The 20988-nt window shown below is 43.5% G+C and overlaps 1 protein-coding gene across 5 annotated transcripts in view; it reads left to right on the top strand.

Annotated features, from left to right (window-relative positions):
• GRAP2 (GRB2 related adaptor protein 2) overlaps positions 1–18314 on the top strand; it is a 101107-nt gene extending 82793 nt beyond the window's left edge. For 3 of the 5 annotated variants that reach the window (XM_085048710.1, XM_085048709.1, XM_085048711.1), the window contains 7 exons: positions 4149–4251; positions 7362–7453; positions 9698–9817; positions 11532–11700; positions 13293–13421; positions 14764–14883; positions 17071–18314. In XM_085048710.1, coding sequence (XP_084904836.1) covers positions 4174–4251; positions 7362–7453; positions 9698–9817; positions 11532–11700; positions 13293–13421; positions 14764–14883; positions 17071–17250 — 888 coding nt within the window. In that variant the 5' untranslated portion in view covers positions 4149–4173 and the 3' untranslated portion in view covers positions 17251–18314. Of the gene's footprint in view, positions 1–1443; positions 1558–4148; positions 4252–7361; positions 7454–9697; positions 9818–11531; positions 11701–13292; positions 13422–14763; positions 14884–17070 lie in introns of those variants that run through there. The other 2 variants (XM_085048708.1, XM_085048712.1) reach the window with 2 other exon arrangements.
• The last annotated feature ends 2674 nt before the right edge of the window (positions 18315–20988 follow it).

The following is a 20988-nucleotide window of genomic DNA, read 5'->3' as shown; positions in this document are numbered from 1 at the left end:
TCTCCATTGTTTCTGCTGAAATGTCATCTGGAATTTCTGTACAGATGTTCAGGGTTGAATCCTGTCCCCAGTTGCTCATCAGCCCAATAGCTTGTTCTTGCAGAGCCGAACAAAGACACAGTGGCTCATGCTGTGTATCTGGGTGCAAAACCTCACTGGATGAACCTTCAGACTGGATACGAGTGCAATTTTTTATGCTACAGGCATACAAATAAAAACTATTTTTCATATGGCTCCATTAAGAGAGCGCGTTGTTGTAATTTTGCTCCCCTTCTGATGTAAATATGTGAGACTGGGGAAGGCTGAGGCTGGGCAGTCCCTGAGAGATAAACTCTTCATAGGTGGTGACCTCCCCTGGCATTGTTACAGCTGAATTTGGAACTAACATGGTGTAGGGTAATGGTGTTAAACTCTTTGGGACTCTGCTGGCAGAGTGTATTGCTTGCTGACATGTTTTAGGCCTTGGCACTTTCTACCAACACAGATATTGATGTTCTTGCTCAGGGAATGGTGTTACGCCAAACTAAGATGCCTACCTTGTACTCTGAAAGCCATGCTGATTTTCACTTTTCCTTTTGTGAACCTTCTGTTGCACCAATCCCACAGAACTGCCTTAGCCTTATGCCCCTTGGATCCACCCTGTTACGATGGGGCACCACAGAGAAAATTCACCTGTGTGCAGAAAGCCAGCACAAAATGAAGGGTACCGGTCAACTCACACTTGGAACTGAAAAAATTCCTCTTTGAACATTGCATAAGTTTCATGCTAAACTCTCTACAAAGGTGATTTTCACAGCGAACATTATGCACAGTCTAAAATTGTCCTTGGTTATCAAAAGCTTAAAGGAGTTGTACCATGGAGTTAAAAGCAGAATTTGTCGCTTGGTCTGCAAACTGCAGCACTGTCCTTTGGGATAAAGGTGCTTGAGAAATGTAAGTTGTGATAATAGCAAAAAATTTCCTGTCTGTGTTGTGGGGTGGTGCTCAGTCACACACATGCAGAGAGGGAAAGAATGGGCTCGTGGCAGGGGAGTTTTCATGAGGGCCCAGCATTGACCCATGTGGAGTGGGGATTCTCAAGTTACATATGGAGGGAGGAGCAGGATAAGAAAAACAGAACTGGTTTGAAGTTCAGGTGCTGAAAAGTGGTAGGCTGGAGTTCAAAGACAGGATTATTGGCTAGTGTTGCTTTAGTAGTTGGTGGGGGAAGAGCTTAAGGCCAGAGCATTACTGCATTGCTGATTTATCAACACAGCCAACACTGTAGATGGCATTTGAGCCACTTCTAAATCCTGCCGCTGGCAATGAAAGGCACATTTAATCCATGTGTTAGATTGTTTGAAGAGGTATCTGTCTCCCGGTCTCTCCCCGAGGCTGGGATTGCTGAAATTGAAAAGGAAGTGAGAGGGGAGATTTTAACTGTTTCACCAACTCTCCTCCTTTAGAGGGGGCCACATTCCAATAGCACCTTTAACATTTGGGATATTGAAAAATGAAAGGTGTTCTACTCTCTTGCCCCCTGCAGAGAGAACCCCCACTGTCTCTTCTGTGTCTAAGGTACAGAAATCAAAGACAGGATTTGTATTTAAAAAGTTTATTGTTTTAAGTGTGTTCTTTTCCTCAAGCTAGGATTAATGGTCTGCAGTTCGGAGTTCCAGGATCTATCTGCATTGTTGGCTCTGATCTCTCTGCAGCAGGCCACCACCGCAAGATAAAACACCGAAAAACAACCCTTATTAAAGTAATTCTCCTGTAGTCTTTTCCTTCAGTTCTCTTCCATGAGAGTAACTCTGCAGAGTAACACCAATGCCTTGGAATAAGAGTAGGGCGATCAGAGGGTGACCCTAATCTGCAAAAGGTATTGAAAGCAAGAACTAAAGAGCATCAGTAGGTTGACAGAAAGAATAGGAGGTGAAAATGTTTGGAATAGCTGTAAAGCTGAAGCCTGAGAATAAAGTATCAATGTGCTTTGGGGTGTTAGAGTTTAGTATTGAAGTGGATTGAAAGCCTAAGGCAGCAGGCTGAAATAGCAGGCATATAGTGGATCTCAGCTGAGCTGGGTACTCAAACCTACATGGGAGGTTCTGGCACTGAAGCAATCCCAAGTGCTCTAGAACAGATTCATGCTCTGTTAAACAAAACTCTCTGTGGACCTCCAAAAAATTGCCTTATTGATGCATACCTTTTATCAGTAACATGAATATAAATTCACCTATAAGCAGCAAAAAAGAGAGTGGTAACAGAATCCACTAGGAAGCATATAAACATCTTTTTATAGTTAGAAGTGCTTGTAACTAATATCCAGTGATGTTTTGGCCCCTCTTGTGGATCACTTTATTCAGGCATCTTTAGTCAGATGCAAACGGACTCTGCAAGCAGGAAACAGACAATTTAGCCAATAAATAACTGCTTTATACAGTTAACACACACAAAACCTAGTCAGGATTTTATGAAATATTATGCTAAACATTAGCATACTCCTCACCTGTTTAAAGGCACTCAAAGATTCTTTGCAGGCATCAATCACATATGAAGAGTCAACCTCCATGGTTGCCATCTGCCACCAGCTGGGCCAGGACTGATGGCACTGACAACTCAACTCAATGACCCCAATGATTCATGACAGGTCCTCAGCTAGACCGACTATCTCAACTAAACTGTGGTTTTGTTTTTCCTCTGGGGTTTTATATATGCCCATGTTGGTGGTTTTCTTCTGGAATCCCTGGGCTAATGCTGGTAAAGTCCCAACAGCCCTGCCTCTGTAGTTTTTGCCCTGCAGACTTTCTCCCAGCCCATTCTAAGCAGTTTAAGTTGCACTGTAACAGAGCTGGGCCCTGGATCCATGTTACACAGGTAGTTAAATCCCTGGGCCATTTGTCATAGGAGGAACATCACAGCACGTATTGAGCAGGAGAGTTATAATACTCTTTTTATTTTAAAGTGGCAGAGTTCTGGAACTTGTTTAGTATCAGCACTTCATATTTTGGAGACCTTATATCAATTCTAATACACAAGAAATATCTAACCCTAAGTAGGGTTGTTTATTCGTTAATTCGTATAGTGTCTTTCTAGAGTTTTCTGGATAAGAATGTTTTGGATTGCGCAAGTTGGCCCTTCCTCTCAAGCCATAGAGAGTTGGTGTTTTTGTGAGAATTGAGGTTAGGTAGTGGAACCTGTGGCTTCAGGACCTTTGTTCCCAGATGAACCTCGCCTAGAAATCATAAAAATTACTTCTATATCGGAGCTGTCTGATGGTCTTCACAAGCTGTGCTGCAAGAGCATGTGCCAGCAGTGCGCTTGCTTAATGTGGCACTGCCTGGCTGTCTCTTGTCACTGGCAGCCTCACCGCTGGGCTGTGGCATGCATGAGCCAGCCGTCCGAAATCGGTAACTCTTGATTACAGAAATGGTCCTGCTGGGGTACATCCGAGTTACATGAGCAGGAAGTGGTGAAGGAGCAAAGCTCATCTTGCCACTTCCCCTGCCACATTGCTCTGGTGCTGAAAAGCAGGCTTTGGTTTGCAGGCTGTCTGATACATTTCAGACTCCTGGCTAACCAGCACGGGTGTAGGCTAACTCTCTGCCTGCTTCAAAATAGGGAATATAGCCTTTCTGCAAAGAGTTTTTCCTCACTGAACGTTGGGGCCACCCATGCTAAGCCATCACAAAGGAAAGACTTTCAACCTTCAGTATTGTGGCCCTTGTCCAAGAAAAAAATACATATTTATTGCAGCACTGTTTGTTTTGTCCACAATTTGTCTCACTCTTTAGGTAAAGATTAAGTCACTGCAGGGGCACATCCATTTTTCTATTGCAGGTCAGAGTCACTTGCTTTTTTGGGAAAAAAGCTGTGACAGAGTAATGGTTGGTCTATACAGGCTTTTTCCCAGAGACTGCTCTTAAGAAAGAGATCTGTTGGAATAAGCATACACTATAGGTTGTTTGTATTTCTGATTTCAGCTAATTATAGCTTCAGCCATGAGCCTCCTCTACCTGCTAATGTCTTTCCATGTCTGGTGAATAATGGCTGCCAGTAGTTGGTACATGCTTCTCCACATGCAAATCACAGCACTGCCTATCAGCTTTTGAGAGGCTGGACTCCACAATCCCAGTAGCTCATAGATGTTGACAAGTATATGCTTCTTCCAGCTTTGCTCTGCCCCCAAGACATAGTATGGAAGCCATTGCCAAGTTTGATTTCACTGCTTCTGGAGAAGACGAGTTGAGCTTCCAGGCTGGGGATGTGTTGAAGGTAAGTACAGTCCCAGGCTTGACTAAAAAGCATTTCTGAGTCTGCTGCCAGATCTTCCTGTGCTTCCATTTGCCTCGACAAAACAGATGAGGACCAACATCCACAAACCAGGATACAAATGCAGGATACTCATCTCCTGTAGGGTTTGCAATAGGTCAACCAACAATTCCCAGGTTACTTGACTCTGCGTCCACTTTTCTTGATTTTATGTCCATAAACTGTGGATTTAGTTGCCCTGCAGTCCTCCAGTAGTCAGCAGGGAAGGGTAAGTACCTTTGCTGGGGCAGAGATCAAGATCTTTGACAGACAGATTTTGAGGGTCCTGGCTGTTTTCATTGACGGTGTAAATAGTCCACAGTGAGTACATTATGATGACTATGTCTGCAGGCAGGCAGGATGAGTGCTGTCCAGAGGGATTGCTGTCTACCTTATTTCCAGCTCTTAAACTGTTCAAAAGATAACTATTGTCCATTATAGAACTTACAGAACTTTTCACTGTTGGTAATTATTGTTAGATGCTGCAGGGTTTTTAGGCAATTGCAAATAGAAGAGGAAAATTCCATGAGACAGTCTGTTGCACACATAATGGAATGGTTTAAGAAGTCCTGGTCTAATAATGTTATATACATCCTTGCAGAAATGTAGCAATGGGACAATGGCAGAAGTAGAGTTGATCCTATACAATATAGAGCATCTGGAAGTCTCTTTAAAGTTGATTTGTATGTGTTATGGTAGAACAGTTCTCATTAACACTACCGAAGTCCCACAAATAAAGTCACTTGAAGTTTCACCCTAATTATTTATCCACTTCTCAGATTCAGATGTTCTGTATCAGTTGAAAATGCCTGAGTATTACTCCTCTCTAAGGCCTTAACTCTGCCACTGTCCAAAGGGATGATGTACAACAATAGGATGTAAACCCTTGTTTGGCCAGGGAGCCTTTGCTGCCTCTCTGTGCAGGCCCAGATATTCCAGTTAATAAGCAGATATTGAGTCTCAGCCTCGCCTTTTCCATCACTACCATTTTTTATTTTATTGGTCTTTTAATTCTTGGCACTTAGACAAAGTTGATAGCACCCAGAACTCATTAATTCCAAATTTTTCCAAAAAGCTGTGAGAAGGTTCTGGAGAAATCACTGCTTCTCTTCAGCACAGATAAACACTTACCCCTAATTCTTCCCCAGTCAGTCCCTGCTATCCCATGACCTTTACTGACACCTTTTTTCTCAGGAAATCATTCTCTGGAGACTTCCATCAAGTCCCTGGCTGGGGTGATGGTGTTGGCCAGATCACTTTCTTTCTGTTCCTCAGTTTCCCTTCCTGTAAAATCATTGTAAGCTAGAGCTTCTCTTCAAAGTATGCTGGAAGCTACTGATAAAAACTGTCAACACTACACACCAGTTTTATTATTATTATTATTAGTTGTCATAGAGAATTCACTGCCAGAAAAATCAAACTGCCTCTTGCTTTAATGTCCTTGAGGTAAACAAAATAACGCCTTAGCTACCTGAGCCATAGTAGCAGTAAATCAGCCTGAGTTACAACTCTGCTCTGGCAGAGGCACACAAACATTCATACCCCATCATGAGCCCCCTCGTGCTGCCTGTAACAACCTGCTGATTTATAAAGGAGATAAGATGAAGTATTGATGTAGAGATTAGAAAACAGGAAACATGAGGCCCTCAACCAGCAGTGACAGGAGGAAATCCACCCTCTTCCCCCCCCACATCCTTCTCTGAGAGGATGACACACTGAGAGAAACCTGCCAGCCCTGCAGCAGCAAACAGCAGGTGGGTTTTCTAGAAACCCCACTTCCAACAGAGCAGGGCCTGAGCATGAGGAGGAAGTAGCTATCATCCCCTATGTTTGGCCACAGCAGTAAAGAAAGATCCTTAACCCAGCACCCAGGCATGAGGACAGCAGTGACTATACAAGTAGGGAATTCCACAGCTTTCTATTCCTTAAGTTTTCTGAATTCAAAGGCATAAAAAAGGTCTACGTGGCAGGGAAAGCAATGAAGAATTAGCTCCAGAGGCAGTAACATCCTGTTGCCAATATGAAGCAGTTAGAATGTGCCTTAGGCTCCCAAAACCATGAGAGTGGCTCACAAAGTAAGTATTATTACTGTTAACAATAGATTTTAAATTAAGTCTTTTCCACTTGCTTTCTCCTTTTAAAACTGTCATGGCTCATGCTTTTAGGCTCCTCTCCAAAACCAGAAAGATGGTCTATTTCATACAGCAAAATCCCATCCCAGGAATTGGAATGTCGGACAAAACACCAAAGACCACAACATTTGCAGTAAAAGCCCAGCATGGTTGTATTCCTGTCCTCTCTTCTCTAGCTTGGGGCTGTATCTTGGGCCATCAGCCAGGGTGTTGTGAATTTGGTCCCTCCCTGGTCAGCAGGGAAGTTCCCAAGGACCATTACAGTTTACATTAATGTGAGCACACTTGAAGTTGCTCTACTGTGTGATATGGACTCATTTCCAGCTATCCTACAAACTCCTAAGTATAATAGTGTCTTGAAAATACTTTTTGCCTCCTTCTTTTATCTACCTTGGCAAAGCTCAGGGCAGCTGAAGACTTAACTCACTAAAGAATCTCTTGTGAAATGATGTGTGAGAGCACACAGTAACATCTGTGCAGCCATAACACACACAGATACAGCTGCATATCCCTCCATACCCATGTGTCAGAGGAGTTTTCACAGATATTTTCTTCTTCCTTTGTGAATCTGGTATGTTCCAGTACCAACTATTAAAGGCAACACAGAGAATAACTTAAATCCCTATTAAGTCTTTCAAAGCTGAATTTTTCCATTTCACAGGCATTAGAGACACACAGACAGTATCCCTGGCTGCCTGTACAGGCAGTCAGACTAAAGGGTAAAGTTAACAAGCAATCTGTCTAATTCTGCTCCAACTCTTCTATCGCTTGCTTGTGCTGAAGTGGTCATCAGCCACTAACCTTGTTGCACCGTGGGTGGGAAGTAGAGTACGTGTAGCATTTTCTTTTATTCTTATAAGACTGTCTAGGTTTCTGCCAGACTCTTAATTACTTTTGCCTTTCTCAGGAGAAACATTTATTCCATCCATTTCTCCATTGCAGATTTTGAGCTCCCAGGAGGAGTGGTTCAAGGCTGAGCTCAGAAGTCACGAGGGCTACGTTCCTAAGAACTTCATTGATTTCCATGTTCCCCTGTAAGTGTGACAGGAATGGTGTCACCACCGTGGCACTTTCCCACCGAGCATTGTCAGGAGCACATTTGCACCCTCAGAGGAGCACAAGACAGGGGAAGTGCTGGGTATAACATCCTACACTTTGGGGCTGGCAAGGGTTGCCATAACTCTATACACAGTTCTGCCAGCGCAGCAGATTTCTGCTCCAGAGTATTCTCTGTTCTTTCGGAGCTAAATGGATCTCAATGATTGCTGTCACTCCCAAGTGACTCTTGTTACTGCTGCTCGGAGGGATGTCGCTGGGATGTGGCAGGAATTGCGTTTAGATGTCCTCAGAGAGAAGAATAGTCGTGATGTGAAGTCTTGGCAACAAAGCACAAAAGGAAGAGCAAGAGATCTTTCTGAAAACGAATTGTAAAAAAAGAAATTCCCTCTCCCTTCGGCTTTTAACTGCATTGACTCCCTTTTCCCACCCTGCCATCCGCATTCCCTCCCCCAGCCAAGTGCGTGTGAGTTTCTCTCGGTGCACTAGAGGTCAGTGCAATGCTGCGCGACTGGGACAGCTGGTGTTACTCATGGATCGGCAGAGCTGATAGACCAGACACGCGGCCCTGCTCTCAGACACACACATCCCCAAACAAAATACCTGCATTTCTGTCTTCCCGCTGAGGAGACAGCACTGCCGCTTTCAGAAAGGACTGATGCGTGCTGGAATGCATGTTAAATGTGCTCTCCAGCCCTGTGCCATAGATATGACAGTGCATAGGGTTTTTACAACCTTTCAGTTAGCAGAAATGCTCCCAGAAGCACCTCTCATTGTCCTCTTTTTTCAAAAGTGCTGCAGCATTTCAGGAGCCAAAAAGCAGAGCATGTACCAAGCCTTGTACTTGTGGCTGTAATGCGCTAGTGCCCTGAGCAGTCATACTGGGAGCACACAGGGATTTTGAGGTTACAAATAAGTGCCTCTCTCCCCTTTGGAGGAGGCACTTACTGGCCTTTTGGATATAAGCCAGCTTGCTTGGCTGAGCTGAAGGACATTATTAGTTTGCTGTGCAAATATGGGCTTGTACTTTTGGGCCTCAGGGGAATGAGATCTTCTAGTCAGTTGTTCTTGTTCACTCTTTCACAGGGCTGTGGCATCACTCAGGAACACTGGCAGCTTCTTTTTCACACACATTTTTCTTGTGTTGCTTTCTCTGTGCAAGAGTTGTGAAGAAATATTTCCACTTTGACACTTTTCTAAGAGCCACATCTGCACTTTGAAGCAGTTCAGGCCAGATGACAGAACCAGATGTAGGGAAGAAAGCTGCCTCCTATTTTTGATGGATTGGTTTTGCCCATCTTTTTATTGTCAGGTAATCATTGAGACTGGTTATCAAGGCTCATCAAAGTCTGATTTCCCTTTGCTAGTGATACATAGATAAACTGTGATGATAATAAGAAACTCCAAATTGGAAATTACAGAGCTTAGGAAATTATCAGTCCTCAATTTTAATGCTATACAGGCAATTAAGCATTACGTAAAAGCAAAGACTGCAGATTGTAGATCTTATTAGCCATGGAGTGGACACATGCAAATGTATGTGAATTTTTGTGTCTCCACTGAAAATATTCTACTGACATTGTATTCTTTTGCTATTTATGGTGACTTTCTCGTTATTAGTCCAGTGCCTTATGCTATTGTTTGCTATGCCTGGCTAAATTTGCATAAGTGTGCTTATGTATTCTGTGCTTCTGCGATTTTGTGGTACTGTAACTCTTGCAGGAACCAATTTATTAGTACTAAAACTTTCATGGCTTGCTTCTGCTAAAAATTTATGTGTGTTCCTTGCAATATATCCATCAGAGCCCAGTAATTTTCAATCAGTTTGCCAAAAAGCAATTTGATGTATATGTCTGAGAATAATGTGTATATATATATATGTATACATACGCATTTGTAATTTACAATTTCTTTGACTAACACCTTATTGTACTGTGCCTGTAATTACAGTTTCAGCTGAGTGCTGCTTCTTAGCAGGCTAAAGTTTACATTGTTCTCTTTGCATCTATGTGCTTTTACTGCTCAGAGAAAATGGTCTGCATCCATCAAACCCTGTACCTAAGCATAACATGGCCATTGGGAGTAGCCATGTGGGCTCCTCTGATCCTTTTGTTTTCTTTCCTCCACCCTGCTTATTCACATTCTCCCCACCCTCAACTTTTTTTATTCCTCATTTTAATTCTCATCCTTATTCACATCTCCATGATTTTCCCACTTGACAGCTGGTATGATGAGAAGATATCCCGCCATGAAGCAGAGAACCTTCTCATGAGCAGAAGAGTTGGCTGCTTCATCGTCCGCGCCAGTCAGAACTCTCAGGGTGACTTTTCCATCTCTGTCAGGTATCTGCTCCTCACAGCATATTCCTGCTTCTTTTCCTGTTTAATGGTGTCCCTAGCCTCCTCTTGACAGGATTCCTAATGTGATGTCACCTCTTGGGAAGTTCGTACACTACCAGTCCCTGGCAGTGCTGCTCTGTTGTGAATGAGTACAAATTAGGCATCTGATTCCCAAGTGTTTCTGCCTCTTTTCAAGTGACACAGTGAATGCCCCATTCCAAAGCTGCATCCCCTGGTGACCTCCTTCTCTGAAAGAGCTACAGCAAAGCACAGTAGTACATGGAAAGTCTCCCACAGTGCTTAATTTGTGTTTTCCATTTGTTTTAATTCCCTGACAGCTCTAGTTACTGAATCCAAGAATTCTACTACTACCTATTAAGAGATTACTATTACATTGTTAACTTATTTCCCACAGGTCACTAAACAGCCATTGGACAGGGAATGGTTTTTCAATGCTTGCAGCCCAGCTGCATTTCAGCCACTTGCTGTAGCCCAGCACTCCTCAGAGCATTTGCTTCTAAGCAGAGGTCTTAAATGATGATTGGTTTCCCAATTTTCAGTCAAACAATTGATAACCAGTTTTAATTAGAGTCATGATTAATGATGTCTTTTCTAAGTGGTGTGTATTTGCTGATCCAGGCAGCTCAAAAAGTACCCAGGAGGAATGCAGGAAAACATTCCGTTTACATTTACACCGATAAACACCAACAAATTAAGTACAGTCAGGCTCTTTCTCTGGCCCTGAAGTCAAGCAGTGAGGCAGAGGTCAGATTCTCTATGGCTAAACCCTCTTCACCCCACCAGACAGAAGAGCTGTATTCAAGCAGCTCCCTGTGAACAGTTCCTGGCCCATTCTGTCTTCCTAACCATGGCCCAGTACTATCTGAGGGAGAGCTTTTCCATTTAAACCACAACCTGCTAATGCTTTAACAGCTTAGGACTGTAGCAGTCAAGGATAGCATTCAGTCCCTGCCTGTCCCCATTTAGTCTATTTGTGCAGATGTACACTCTGAGAAGAGTGTTTTGAGTTCCTGGAGTTGCACAGAGCAAGGAGGTGGGTACCAAAACCAGATCACATCTGGTGCAAAGAGGAATTGTACACATCAGATAAGAGGTGAGAGGAGGAGAGGTGCAGGAGGAATAAGGGGCAGAAAGCTGAAACTGTTAATTTGGCTTATTAACTGCATTGGAAAATTCCTTCTTTTTTTCTTTCTGGATAGGGAGAATGACCTGTAGTAATGATGTTACACTGCATTTATACAATTATAAAGCGTAGTGTATGGCTTCAGATGACTGTGTCTGCATGTAGTGGTGATCCCCATGGTGTGTAAATGTGTAATACATGTCTTATAGTCAATGCAGACTGGATGTTAACAGGACCTGCAGAGGCTATTGGGCAGACTACAGCTGCACTTTTTCACCCTGGAAACTCCTGTGGCCTTTATTTCGAAAGAGAGGCTTTAAAACCTTATGCTTTGTTCTACAGTGCTTAGTGGCTGGGCAGCCCTGCAAAAACTCTGTGTTTGCAAATCGATGAGTCTTCTGAAATAGAGACACATCTGGGTCCAGTATGCACAAGGACAGCCACTGTATGACTTTCCAAAAGTCTGGGTTTGGTCAAGCAAGAAGTTTTGGTACCCTTCTGGAAAAAACTTTCTTCAGAAAAGGTACAAGTGCAATCTGTTTGATGATCTCTTACTTTTCCAATGGAATCCAGGCATGAAGATGATGTGCAACACTTCAAAGTGATGAGGGATTCAAAGGGTAACTATTACTTGTGGACAGAGAAATTCCACTCAGTAAACAAGCTGGTGGACTACTACAAGACAACTTCCATCTCCAGGCACAAGCAGATCTTCCTAAGGGACAACAGCCAAGAAGAGAAGGTAAACACAAACTGTCCTTAGGAGTTTCTCAGTCAGAAACCTTTCTGTGGAAGGAGGTCATCCCATGAGAATGTCTCAGGATGGGGAGGTGATGAGTCTGTCCCTGGAAACCCAGCCACATCACTGCACTGGTGGGGCCTGAGATGCAGATTTTAGTGGATTCAGTGGATTATATAATTGAGCAGAACTTTTTGACTCTTCAAATCTGCATAGAGGTGCTTTGCTAAAGCTGTGCTAGGACCTCAGAGTGAAAATTCTAAGATGCCAAGGGAAGCAGGACTTACCTTATTGAAATGCCTAGACTTCCTAAGGGCAGGTGCAGAGCTGACTGGTAGGTTGTGACTGAGAAGAATTTGAGTCTGGTTTCTTAGTGTGCTTGCACACACCCAGAGTCCAACTACAACTGCAAGTTTGTCTGCTCAAACTGCTACTGAGAAAACACAGTAAAAGGAATGTGGAGGAACAGAGGGAAGAACCTGGAGCAGTTAACCTGGCTGTTAGGAACTGGAAAGTACTACTGAGAAGAAGAACATAGCAGATATGGGAACAAGATGTGCCTTCAGGGAAGGTATAGTTGATGTTTGAGAAGGCAGAGAAATCCCAGGCCAATGAATGCCTGGTTTTGTGCCAGAGGAACAAACAAATGACAGAGCAGAGACTGCTACACATTACACTCACTGTACAGTGACATGCCTGGTCACTGCAGTAATCAAAGTCCTGCTTTATTGGGAACGGATTCTGGTATTAAATTACCAGGATGTGCAGGTAGAGGCAAAGTAGAAAGTATGTTACCTGCTGACTACAGCAGTAAAGTTTTTTAGACTGCGTGTGGTTCATTCTTGCTGGCTCAAAATGACACATGATACATTTTTCAGTCTGAAGAAGGGGCTTGGGTTCTTGTCTCTTTCTAGACCATTTATCCAGAGCTTTAAAAATGCCCTAGTAAGGTATTAAAATAGAGGATCTGGGACCTGTAAAAGAGAGACCACAGTGATGAATAGTCTGGGGAAGGAAAGAAAGATTGTATGCATGTATATCAGTAAAACAACCTGTTTGGGCTGACTGTGAGCCGGAAGGGAAAGAGATGTATTTGCTCCAAGATGCAGACAGGCAAATGAAAGAACAGAAGTTAAGTTTACTTTGGCAAGATTTCTGTACATTTGTTATGGTGATGGGCACAGCAGGATAGGTTTAGCACTCATCACAGTGGGGTTTCTGTTCACAATTCAAATCTCTAGATGCTACAGCCATGTGATAAAGTGATTGTAATAGATTTCACTGCAGAGGCAAATGAAGTCAAAGGGAAAGAAAGAGCTTGGCTCCTGTGCTGATCCCCACATCAGTGGCCATATTTTCAGCCCAGCACCTCCCAGTACTACCCTGACTTCAGATGGAGAGTGGCTATGATAAAGATCTAAAATACAGCATTCCAGATTTGTCCTTCTGTTCAGAGGAGTGGGATCTTTTGTTTGAAAGAACCTCCAGAATAGAGGGTAGTGGTAGAGATCAGTGTGCAATGATTGCACAGATTTAGTCAAGGATGTGGTAGGAAGCACAACCTGACCTCACTTTGGTGATCTTTCTTCCATCAGGAGAGACATGGTGGGAGCCTAGAACGGATAGGTCGGGAAGGATTCTATCTGGGAGGAGCAGCTGGAGAAAATTCTTCTGTATCCAAGAGATATGTAGAGCATCCTATCCCCTTACTGCAGCAGCAACAGGTACTACCAGGAACAAGGGGCTGGGACATCAAGCCCAGGCATTTATTGCTTGGTAATGAGTGAACCACTTGGTCAAAAATCTGCACCTCTCAGCTGTGCACACAAAAGAGAACTTGCTTCCCAGATGTTTCCTACTTCCTCTCTCCATCTGCCTGGGTCAGTTTGTGTTGATAGGACTTCAGATGTGTGGTCTGCCTGTGTCTTCAGATGTGTGATGTGTCTTCAGATGTGTGATATGGCTACTTTTCTTTGAACTTGATTTAGTCTCATTTTTCTTTGGTTAATTTGACTGCTAGATTTATAGGCTTGCTTACTGTCCTTTACCCTGTGGAGCAGCCCAAGGAAAGGTAAAGTGGTGAGTCCTCAGATACTGTCAGCTGCATCAGCATCACTGACATTCCACCAGCATATGGGACAGAGAAGGAGCAAGGAGTGGGCAGGACTAGGTCATAATAACTCCAGACTGGCTAAAGTCCCCTTGACAAGCATGGCAAGCGTGGCTTTTCAGTTGTGAGTCAGAGTAACTTTAGTTTTTCTCCATAAGTATCAGAGATCAAAAAAGCCCCTCTCTGACCATTTTTCTCAGCAGCTGTAAAACACAGCTGAGGCCAGTCAGCTTTCAGCTTCTAAGAAGTAAAATCCAAAATAGAACAGTCTGTTGACCTCTTCCACGAGGGTCATTGCTTGCTGAACTGGAGCACTGTATTGGAAGCAGACATCTAAGATTATTTACTTGGGGGCTTGCCCCTGACTTCTTGCCCACTAATGACTATTAAATTCCCTCATTTATACATCTCAGTATATACATGTGTCATGGTTTAATCTCAGCTGGCAACCAAGAACCATGCAGCCATTCAATCACTTCTTCTGCTGGTGGGAGTGGAGAGAGATTCAGGAAAAAGGTAAAACTTGTGGGTTGAGATAAGAACAAATTAATAATTGAAATAAAGTTAATAATAGTAATTTCTATTTTTTTATAAGGTGATAAGAAAAAGAGAGAGAGGAATAAAACTCAAGAAAAACAAGTGATGCACAATACAATTGCTGATCACCCACTGACTGATGCCAGTCCCTGTCTAGTTATTGGCCTCTTATGGCCAATTCCCCCCAGTTTATATACTGGGTATGATGCTGAAGAGTAAGGACTATTCCTTTGGCCAGACACTGAAAAGTCCTTGATTTAGAGTGAGCCACTACTTCTCAACATCTGAAATATCAGTGTGTTATCAGCAGTATTTGCATACTGAATCCAAAATACAGCACTATACCAGCTACTACAAAGAAAACTAACTCTATTCCAGCCAAAACCACAGCAATGTGACTTTTGCTGTTTTCTTTGTAGGAAAGATATGGTGGGAGTCTGGACAGGAAAGATGTGCTGCATGGAGTAAGGGATCATGGCCAAGGAAGTGGAGGAGCAATGCAACGGAGACACACAGACCCACTGCACCAGCAGGCACCGGTAGGTGATGCACCTGGAAGGCCTCATCTGCCCAAGTCAGTGGGTCCCTTAGCAATGGCCAAGCAGTCTGGACAATGTCACCTACATGGAGGTTGTATGAGGAGTTGTGTACTGTGCCTGACAGGATATGTCTTACAAGACATTTCTGAGTCTCAAGACTCTATTCCAGACACTTGAATCTGCTTCTGGGGCACTCTGAGAGTAGGACTAGAGTGTTCTATGAGCATTGTTCTGGTAACTGCTCTCTGCTGTCTTGTGCAGCCTCACTGGAAGAGGGAACTTAGCATGAGCTCAGTGAAATAGGCATCTGGGACATTGGAATGAGCTCAAGCTCACCCATGGTTTTTGATCAAGCATGAGTCCAGTCCAGCAGAAGACATTTTTGAAAGCCTAATGATCTCTTCCAAGAGAGCTTCACGTCCATTAATGCAAAGGACTTTCAACTGTCTTTGCCACCACAGGCAGGTGGTGATTGACATCAGTAGCTAGATGTGTAGTACATTTTTTAAGTTCTATGGAGAGCTGCCTCATGATACTGTGCCATGCTACAGTGATCCTTCTGTCTTGCAATGCATTTGTAGTCAATTTTTGCTGCAGTCCTGAGAAGGCCTGAGATCAGTCAGCTCTATTTACCTGCTCCTGGCTCATCCTCTCAGACTTACTTTGCGGTCAAAGCAGGGCTCACCTACCTCACACTCCTGGCTGTCAGAGCCTCTTAGCACAGTGGATGTGGGCATGATCCAGATGTGTCTCTGGAAGCACCCCAGACCACTCCCTTACCTGGATCCATACCAGGCAGTTGGCCTTAAGTAACTCCCTGCTCTGTAAATTCCCACTTATGTGAATGCCCACATAGAATATGGTGTCTTTCTCTGCCTTGGCTTGTGGTTCCACTGCCAACTCCAAACTATTTCCCCATAAGCTCAGTGTGACCTAAAGCTGTACATTTCCTCTTCCTTGAGGAAATGTACAGCTTAGCCCACAACCAGAGGACCTAGATCCAAGGAGAGAAGGAAGGGATGGCAGACCCTTCTCAAGTGTAAGAGAAAGAGAACAGATTGGATTAGAAGATTTGGAACGTGATAAAAAATAGGGGCATGTCCCTTTTTTTTTGGCAAAAGCCCCAAATCTTTATTGTAGTCTAGCTCCAAATACAATGGTTTTTATCTCTCAGAGGCTGTGGCAATGAATAACAACATGCTCTTGCCTGCTACATCCCATCAGTGATCTAAAAGCCACAAATCCAATTATAGGAAGGTCTGTATGTCCAACCAAATAACTAAGAGCCAGGTCTAAGCGGGGCCATGAATGGCAGATTTATCAAAAGTTAGTCTGTCTTTAAACAGATCTCCATCTGTCCCTGCCAAATATACCTCCTAAATTATCCATGCCCTGTGGTGTGGATGCCAACAATTTCCCAGAAAGAAGCCCAAGCTATGTCCTTTAAAATATGATTTCTGGCCAAAATGGGAGATTGACTGCAAAGTCTCTTAGGATTAAGCTCTCATAAGAAAAAGTCTAACCATAGTGCACATTATAGTGCATACCCCAAATAAACTGATATACCCAAACGGATCCCCAGTCCTTCTGACCTCAGGGGCCTGATCTTGGGGAGAGTCTGAAGAACGTTTAGGAACGTTTAGAAGAGCCTGAAAGAGCGAGTATCCTTCTTATCCTTCTTCACAATGTTCTCTACTCTCACCTGTGTGCTGGCTCTCTCAGTCTTCTGCTGGCCAAGGACATATTTTGGTATCTGCACCAGGCTAGCTCCCTAGAGCAATTCTCTTATAGTTACAGCCCAGCAGGACTCAGGCAGGAGCCCTTCTGTGCTCCCATAAATGGCTTCAGATATGGCTGTCCTGGCTGCCCGTAGAGGGCGGAGGCAACAGAGCCACTATTTCCTAAGGAGCTGCTCTCAGTCTGACTTTTCACCTTGTGGTGCAAAATACCCACAAATACACTGAGGCTGCTGAGAAACCAAACACAGTCCCTTGGGTGTCCCAGTAAATTGGTCCCTCCTTCCTGGCATCTTGGCCACTTCCTGGTTTAATTGCAAGTTGGTCTAAATTTCAGGACTGCTTGTCCTTGCTTAGTGAACATATGTACTAAGAGGGGTGTAAGAGGGGTGACAGGAAGATGACCTCTAAGACTCTGGCTCCTTGTTCCCTGCCTGTCTCCTCTCTGCAGCGAACGCTGTGGGTCCGAGCCTTGTACGACTTTGACGCTATGGAGCACGACGAGCTGGGCTTCCGCAGCGGAGACATCTTAGAGGTCCTGGACAGCTCCAACCCATCCTGGTGGAAAGGGCGCCTGCGTGGGGAACTGGGTCTCTTCCCTGCCAACTATGTGACACCAGTACTCCTGTGAGGGCACAGTGTGGCCCACAGGGCTGTGCTGGAACTGCTCTTGTGACATGACAGGGACAGAGGAGTGCATCTTCCATTGCCACCGGGACATACATTGTTTTTTGGTTTGTCTTAATTTATTGGCAATTGATCTTTTGAAATGTTGGTATGAAATAGAACCCTTTGAAGAAGATTAAGAATTTTTCCCCTATTTTTCACACTTATGAAGGAGAGGGAGCAAAAATCTTGGACTGTTCACCGAGACCTTGCTGGATCCTCCCTGCCTTGTCACCTCTTTGGCTAACTATTGATCAGTTCCTGCAGTTAGGTTTGTTCAGTGGGAATGCCTCTCAGAAATGTCAGGCTTCAAGTTAACTTCAGGTTCGGTATTCAGGTAGACCTATCCCTTCATTCTGGATCTGGTGGCACTCCTAGTCTCTTCAGGCTCCATTCCATCTTTCTTTCAGAGGCAGGAAGAACACCCATGTGAATTAAATGGTCATTGGTAACCACATTAATCCTTCAGTTAGGGAAGGAAAGTGAAGGGGCTTTAGGCTGAGATAGAGGCAATCTAGACTTTTCTTAATAACTTCTGGCTTACCCATCTCATACTGTGTGTATGGACTGTATGGATATACCAGATGGAGGGAGGGAATCCTGTAAGCTTTTGTACAAACATACAAGTGGTGAACATATGGGAGGGCAAGAAGCTACTTTCTTTGCTTCTTCTGGTAGTCCTGCTCTTCTCTCTGCACCCCGTAACAACTCACCCATTTTCAAGCTGCTCTCTTAGGTACTACACTTCTGCTAGATAGCCTGATTAGGGCAGATCAGGCCCTTCAGCTAAATTAGTATCTACTGGATTTAATAACAAGTAATATCCCTCAGTTGTTCATTTTGTAAAACTGAATTGGGGAGGGTTGGAGAGAAGATGTTTTTCTGGTTTGGTAGCAGAAATTATTTCTCTGAAAACTTGGTGTGTTGAGGATCACTGTGTACACAATTCTGGCTAAGTAGAGAAATGTCTCAACCAAAGGTTAAGCTGTTACTTTGCAGTATACAGAAAATAAAGCTGTAGCCATCAAATAGTCTGTTCTCTGTTCCAGTTTCTCTTGGATAAAATAAGGTAAATGAATAGGTTTTCAAATAATTGCTGAGGGAATGCCCAGATGTGATAGAAATGTATTGCAAATGCACATTAAAAATGATACAAACCCTGTGAAAGGGACTCTACTGCATAACCACTGCTCAGTCAAGCTGATATTAAACAAGCTACCTGAATTTTTCACAACATGTGGGAGCTCAGCAGTCAGCCAGGGGAAGTGATGATTAATCATTATTGAAAAAGAAAGAAAAGGCAAGTGAAAACCTCTAAATACAAATCAGACTCAGCAACAACAGAAAAAAAAGTTCTTATCTTTTGTGTGTCCCAGTGGGAGAAAAAGAGCCCAAGAAATAGGTACTTGGTGAAGCCCAATTCAATGTAGCTGGTCTGAATAAAGCTGCCAGCTCGACAGAGTATTCGCACAAAGAGCCCATTTTGAGAACTCCACCAAAAGCAGATTATTAATGGGTGAAGTAAAGTGAGACTATTTAACAAGGCATATAAGTTCTAAACAGAATAGAAAACTTTGAAAAACACATTAAGAACTTATTGGCTACCACAGAGGTCAAGGGAATATGACTGCCTGGGCTGGACTTGGCCCTGTTCTCCTGCAGGAGTTCTGTTCTGGGACTTTAGTGTCTTCTTTTGAATGGAAGTCCATGAGGCTTCTTTTGGAACAAGACACCTTATCATTTGTATGAGTGTGTAACCTCAGTGACTCCAGTTTGAAGAGTGTTTTGGTGTGATTTGCCCTTTTTTAACCTTTTTGTTTGTTGGTTAGTTGGTTTTTTGCTAAGGTAGTAACAAATTTGGAAGAGAGAGGGTTAATACTCACAGAGGGAGAGGAGGAGAGGATTCAGGCCAGGAGGAGATGGAAGCGAAGAAACCAGAGATTAACAAAGGCGAAGGAGGGATAAAAATGATGTATCTTTCATATTCAGCTCTGGCTGAAACAAAAGAAATGGAACATTCACAATTATTCCCATCATGTCAAATCATCTTTCAATTAATTCCTTTTTTCCTGTATTAGTTACTTTTAAAATTAGAAGCAGTGTCTCCTTTTCCTTTCCCCAGCACTCTAAAGACCCTCTTGGTAGTGAAGATGTAGTTGCATAAAATTAATTGAAGATAATGCACTTAGCAGTTTGATAGCTCTTCACGCATCTGAAACCCCTTTACAGAGATTAACTAATTAAGCAAGTCTAAGTAGTGCATTGTAAGTACCCCCATGTTAACTCATGATTCATTTGAGGAAGAGGTAAGTTTTCACGTGATTTTTTTAATTGATGTTTAAGGAATTAATACTTAAGGTAATTAGTATTAAAGGACTGCACGCTAATTATGGACAACATACCAGAACCACAGTAAAATCATGATTTCTCATTATGAGCAGCACCTAATGACAGCAAAATTACCAGGAGGCAACAGCCTCACGGCGCCTGTGAGAACTCCACCAGTGCCCTGCTCTGCTGCCCTGTGCAGGGGCCAAGCTCGGGGCTGCCATGCCCAGTCTCCTTTGCTTCTGCTTTGGCCTTGCCTGCTCCCCAGCAGAGGCAGTGCTGCCTGCATTTACTGCACATGGCAGTAGCTGGGGGGCACAGCTGTCAGCCTGCTTTTTGGTTACCCTGCCACAGGAAAAGCTGTTTTCCTCCCAGCAAAACAAGAGCGCTAAGGATCGTGGCTATTCCCAAGTCAGTGGAGATTCCAGATACAAGGGGAGGTGTGGGCAAGGTGGGGAATTTTGGGGGGATAGAAAGGGCTGTAGGATGGAGACATTTTCTGTGTCCTGTGCCATTTTCTTCCTATGAAATTCTCTCTCCCATAGATCAGGCCACTGAATAAGGAAAGAGAAAGACACTCCTCTCCTCTAACCATATACCCTGCCTGCTCCTTCTTCCAACAGGTTTTAATTGTAACACAATCCTTGTTAATATCGTGGTGATTCACTTGCACCTGTGCTGTGAAAACCTCAGAGTCTTATTGCCCATGCAAGAGGTACATATTAGCAACCTAGGACTGGAGCCTTAAGGTGACAATGTCACTGAGCTCACATGACACGTCAATGTTTCAGAAAGAACTAAACCTCTGGAACATATCCTAAGAGAGTCCACTGTGAAACCAAATTGGAAGGAATAAAGAGGAAAACCAGAGGAGCATTTTGTTCCTTATTTTTCTTAAGCAAGAAAGACAGCTCATGAGAAAAGAGATTGTAAACAGAGATAAATAAGGAAAAGTATGTGGGAAGGCAAACATTATTATAACAAATGAAACAGAGGAAGCTGTACTTGCACATGGAAAAGTAAGTTTGATGAGCACAGCTGAGCTGTGCTTTCTCCTGTCTGAATGAACTTTCTGCCTATGTTCTGCTGCAAATCCATATTTTGTTTAGAAATGTCTCTGTGATAATAAGGCTGAGCTAAAAGAGTAAATGGAAATTTCCTTGCATGTGAAAGATATGCAGGCAGTTTTCTGTTCCACAAAAGAGAGGTGTCTCTGCATTGGTGTACATGTTTACTGTAACAGCTGTCCTCACTGGGGTGTGCTGCAGAAACCATGGGATCATGGCTGGTTCCCATCAGACTCTTCACAGGTAAGAGCACTGTGGAGATGATCCTCAGAGCTGCCACAAAGTCAGCACCTGCTCAGGCTGCTAGG

The sequence above is a fragment of the Lichenostomus cassidix genome, chromosome 1Aa (assembly GCF_008360975.1).
Source record: "Lichenostomus cassidix isolate B80296 chromosome 1Aa, HeHo_3.0, whole genome shotgun sequence".
Lineage (NCBI taxonomy): Eukaryota > Metazoa > Chordata > Aves > Passeriformes > Meliphagidae > Lichenostomus > Lichenostomus cassidix.
Note: the sequence above shows the minus strand (reverse complement) of the source record. Positions and strands in the feature narration are given on the sequence as shown.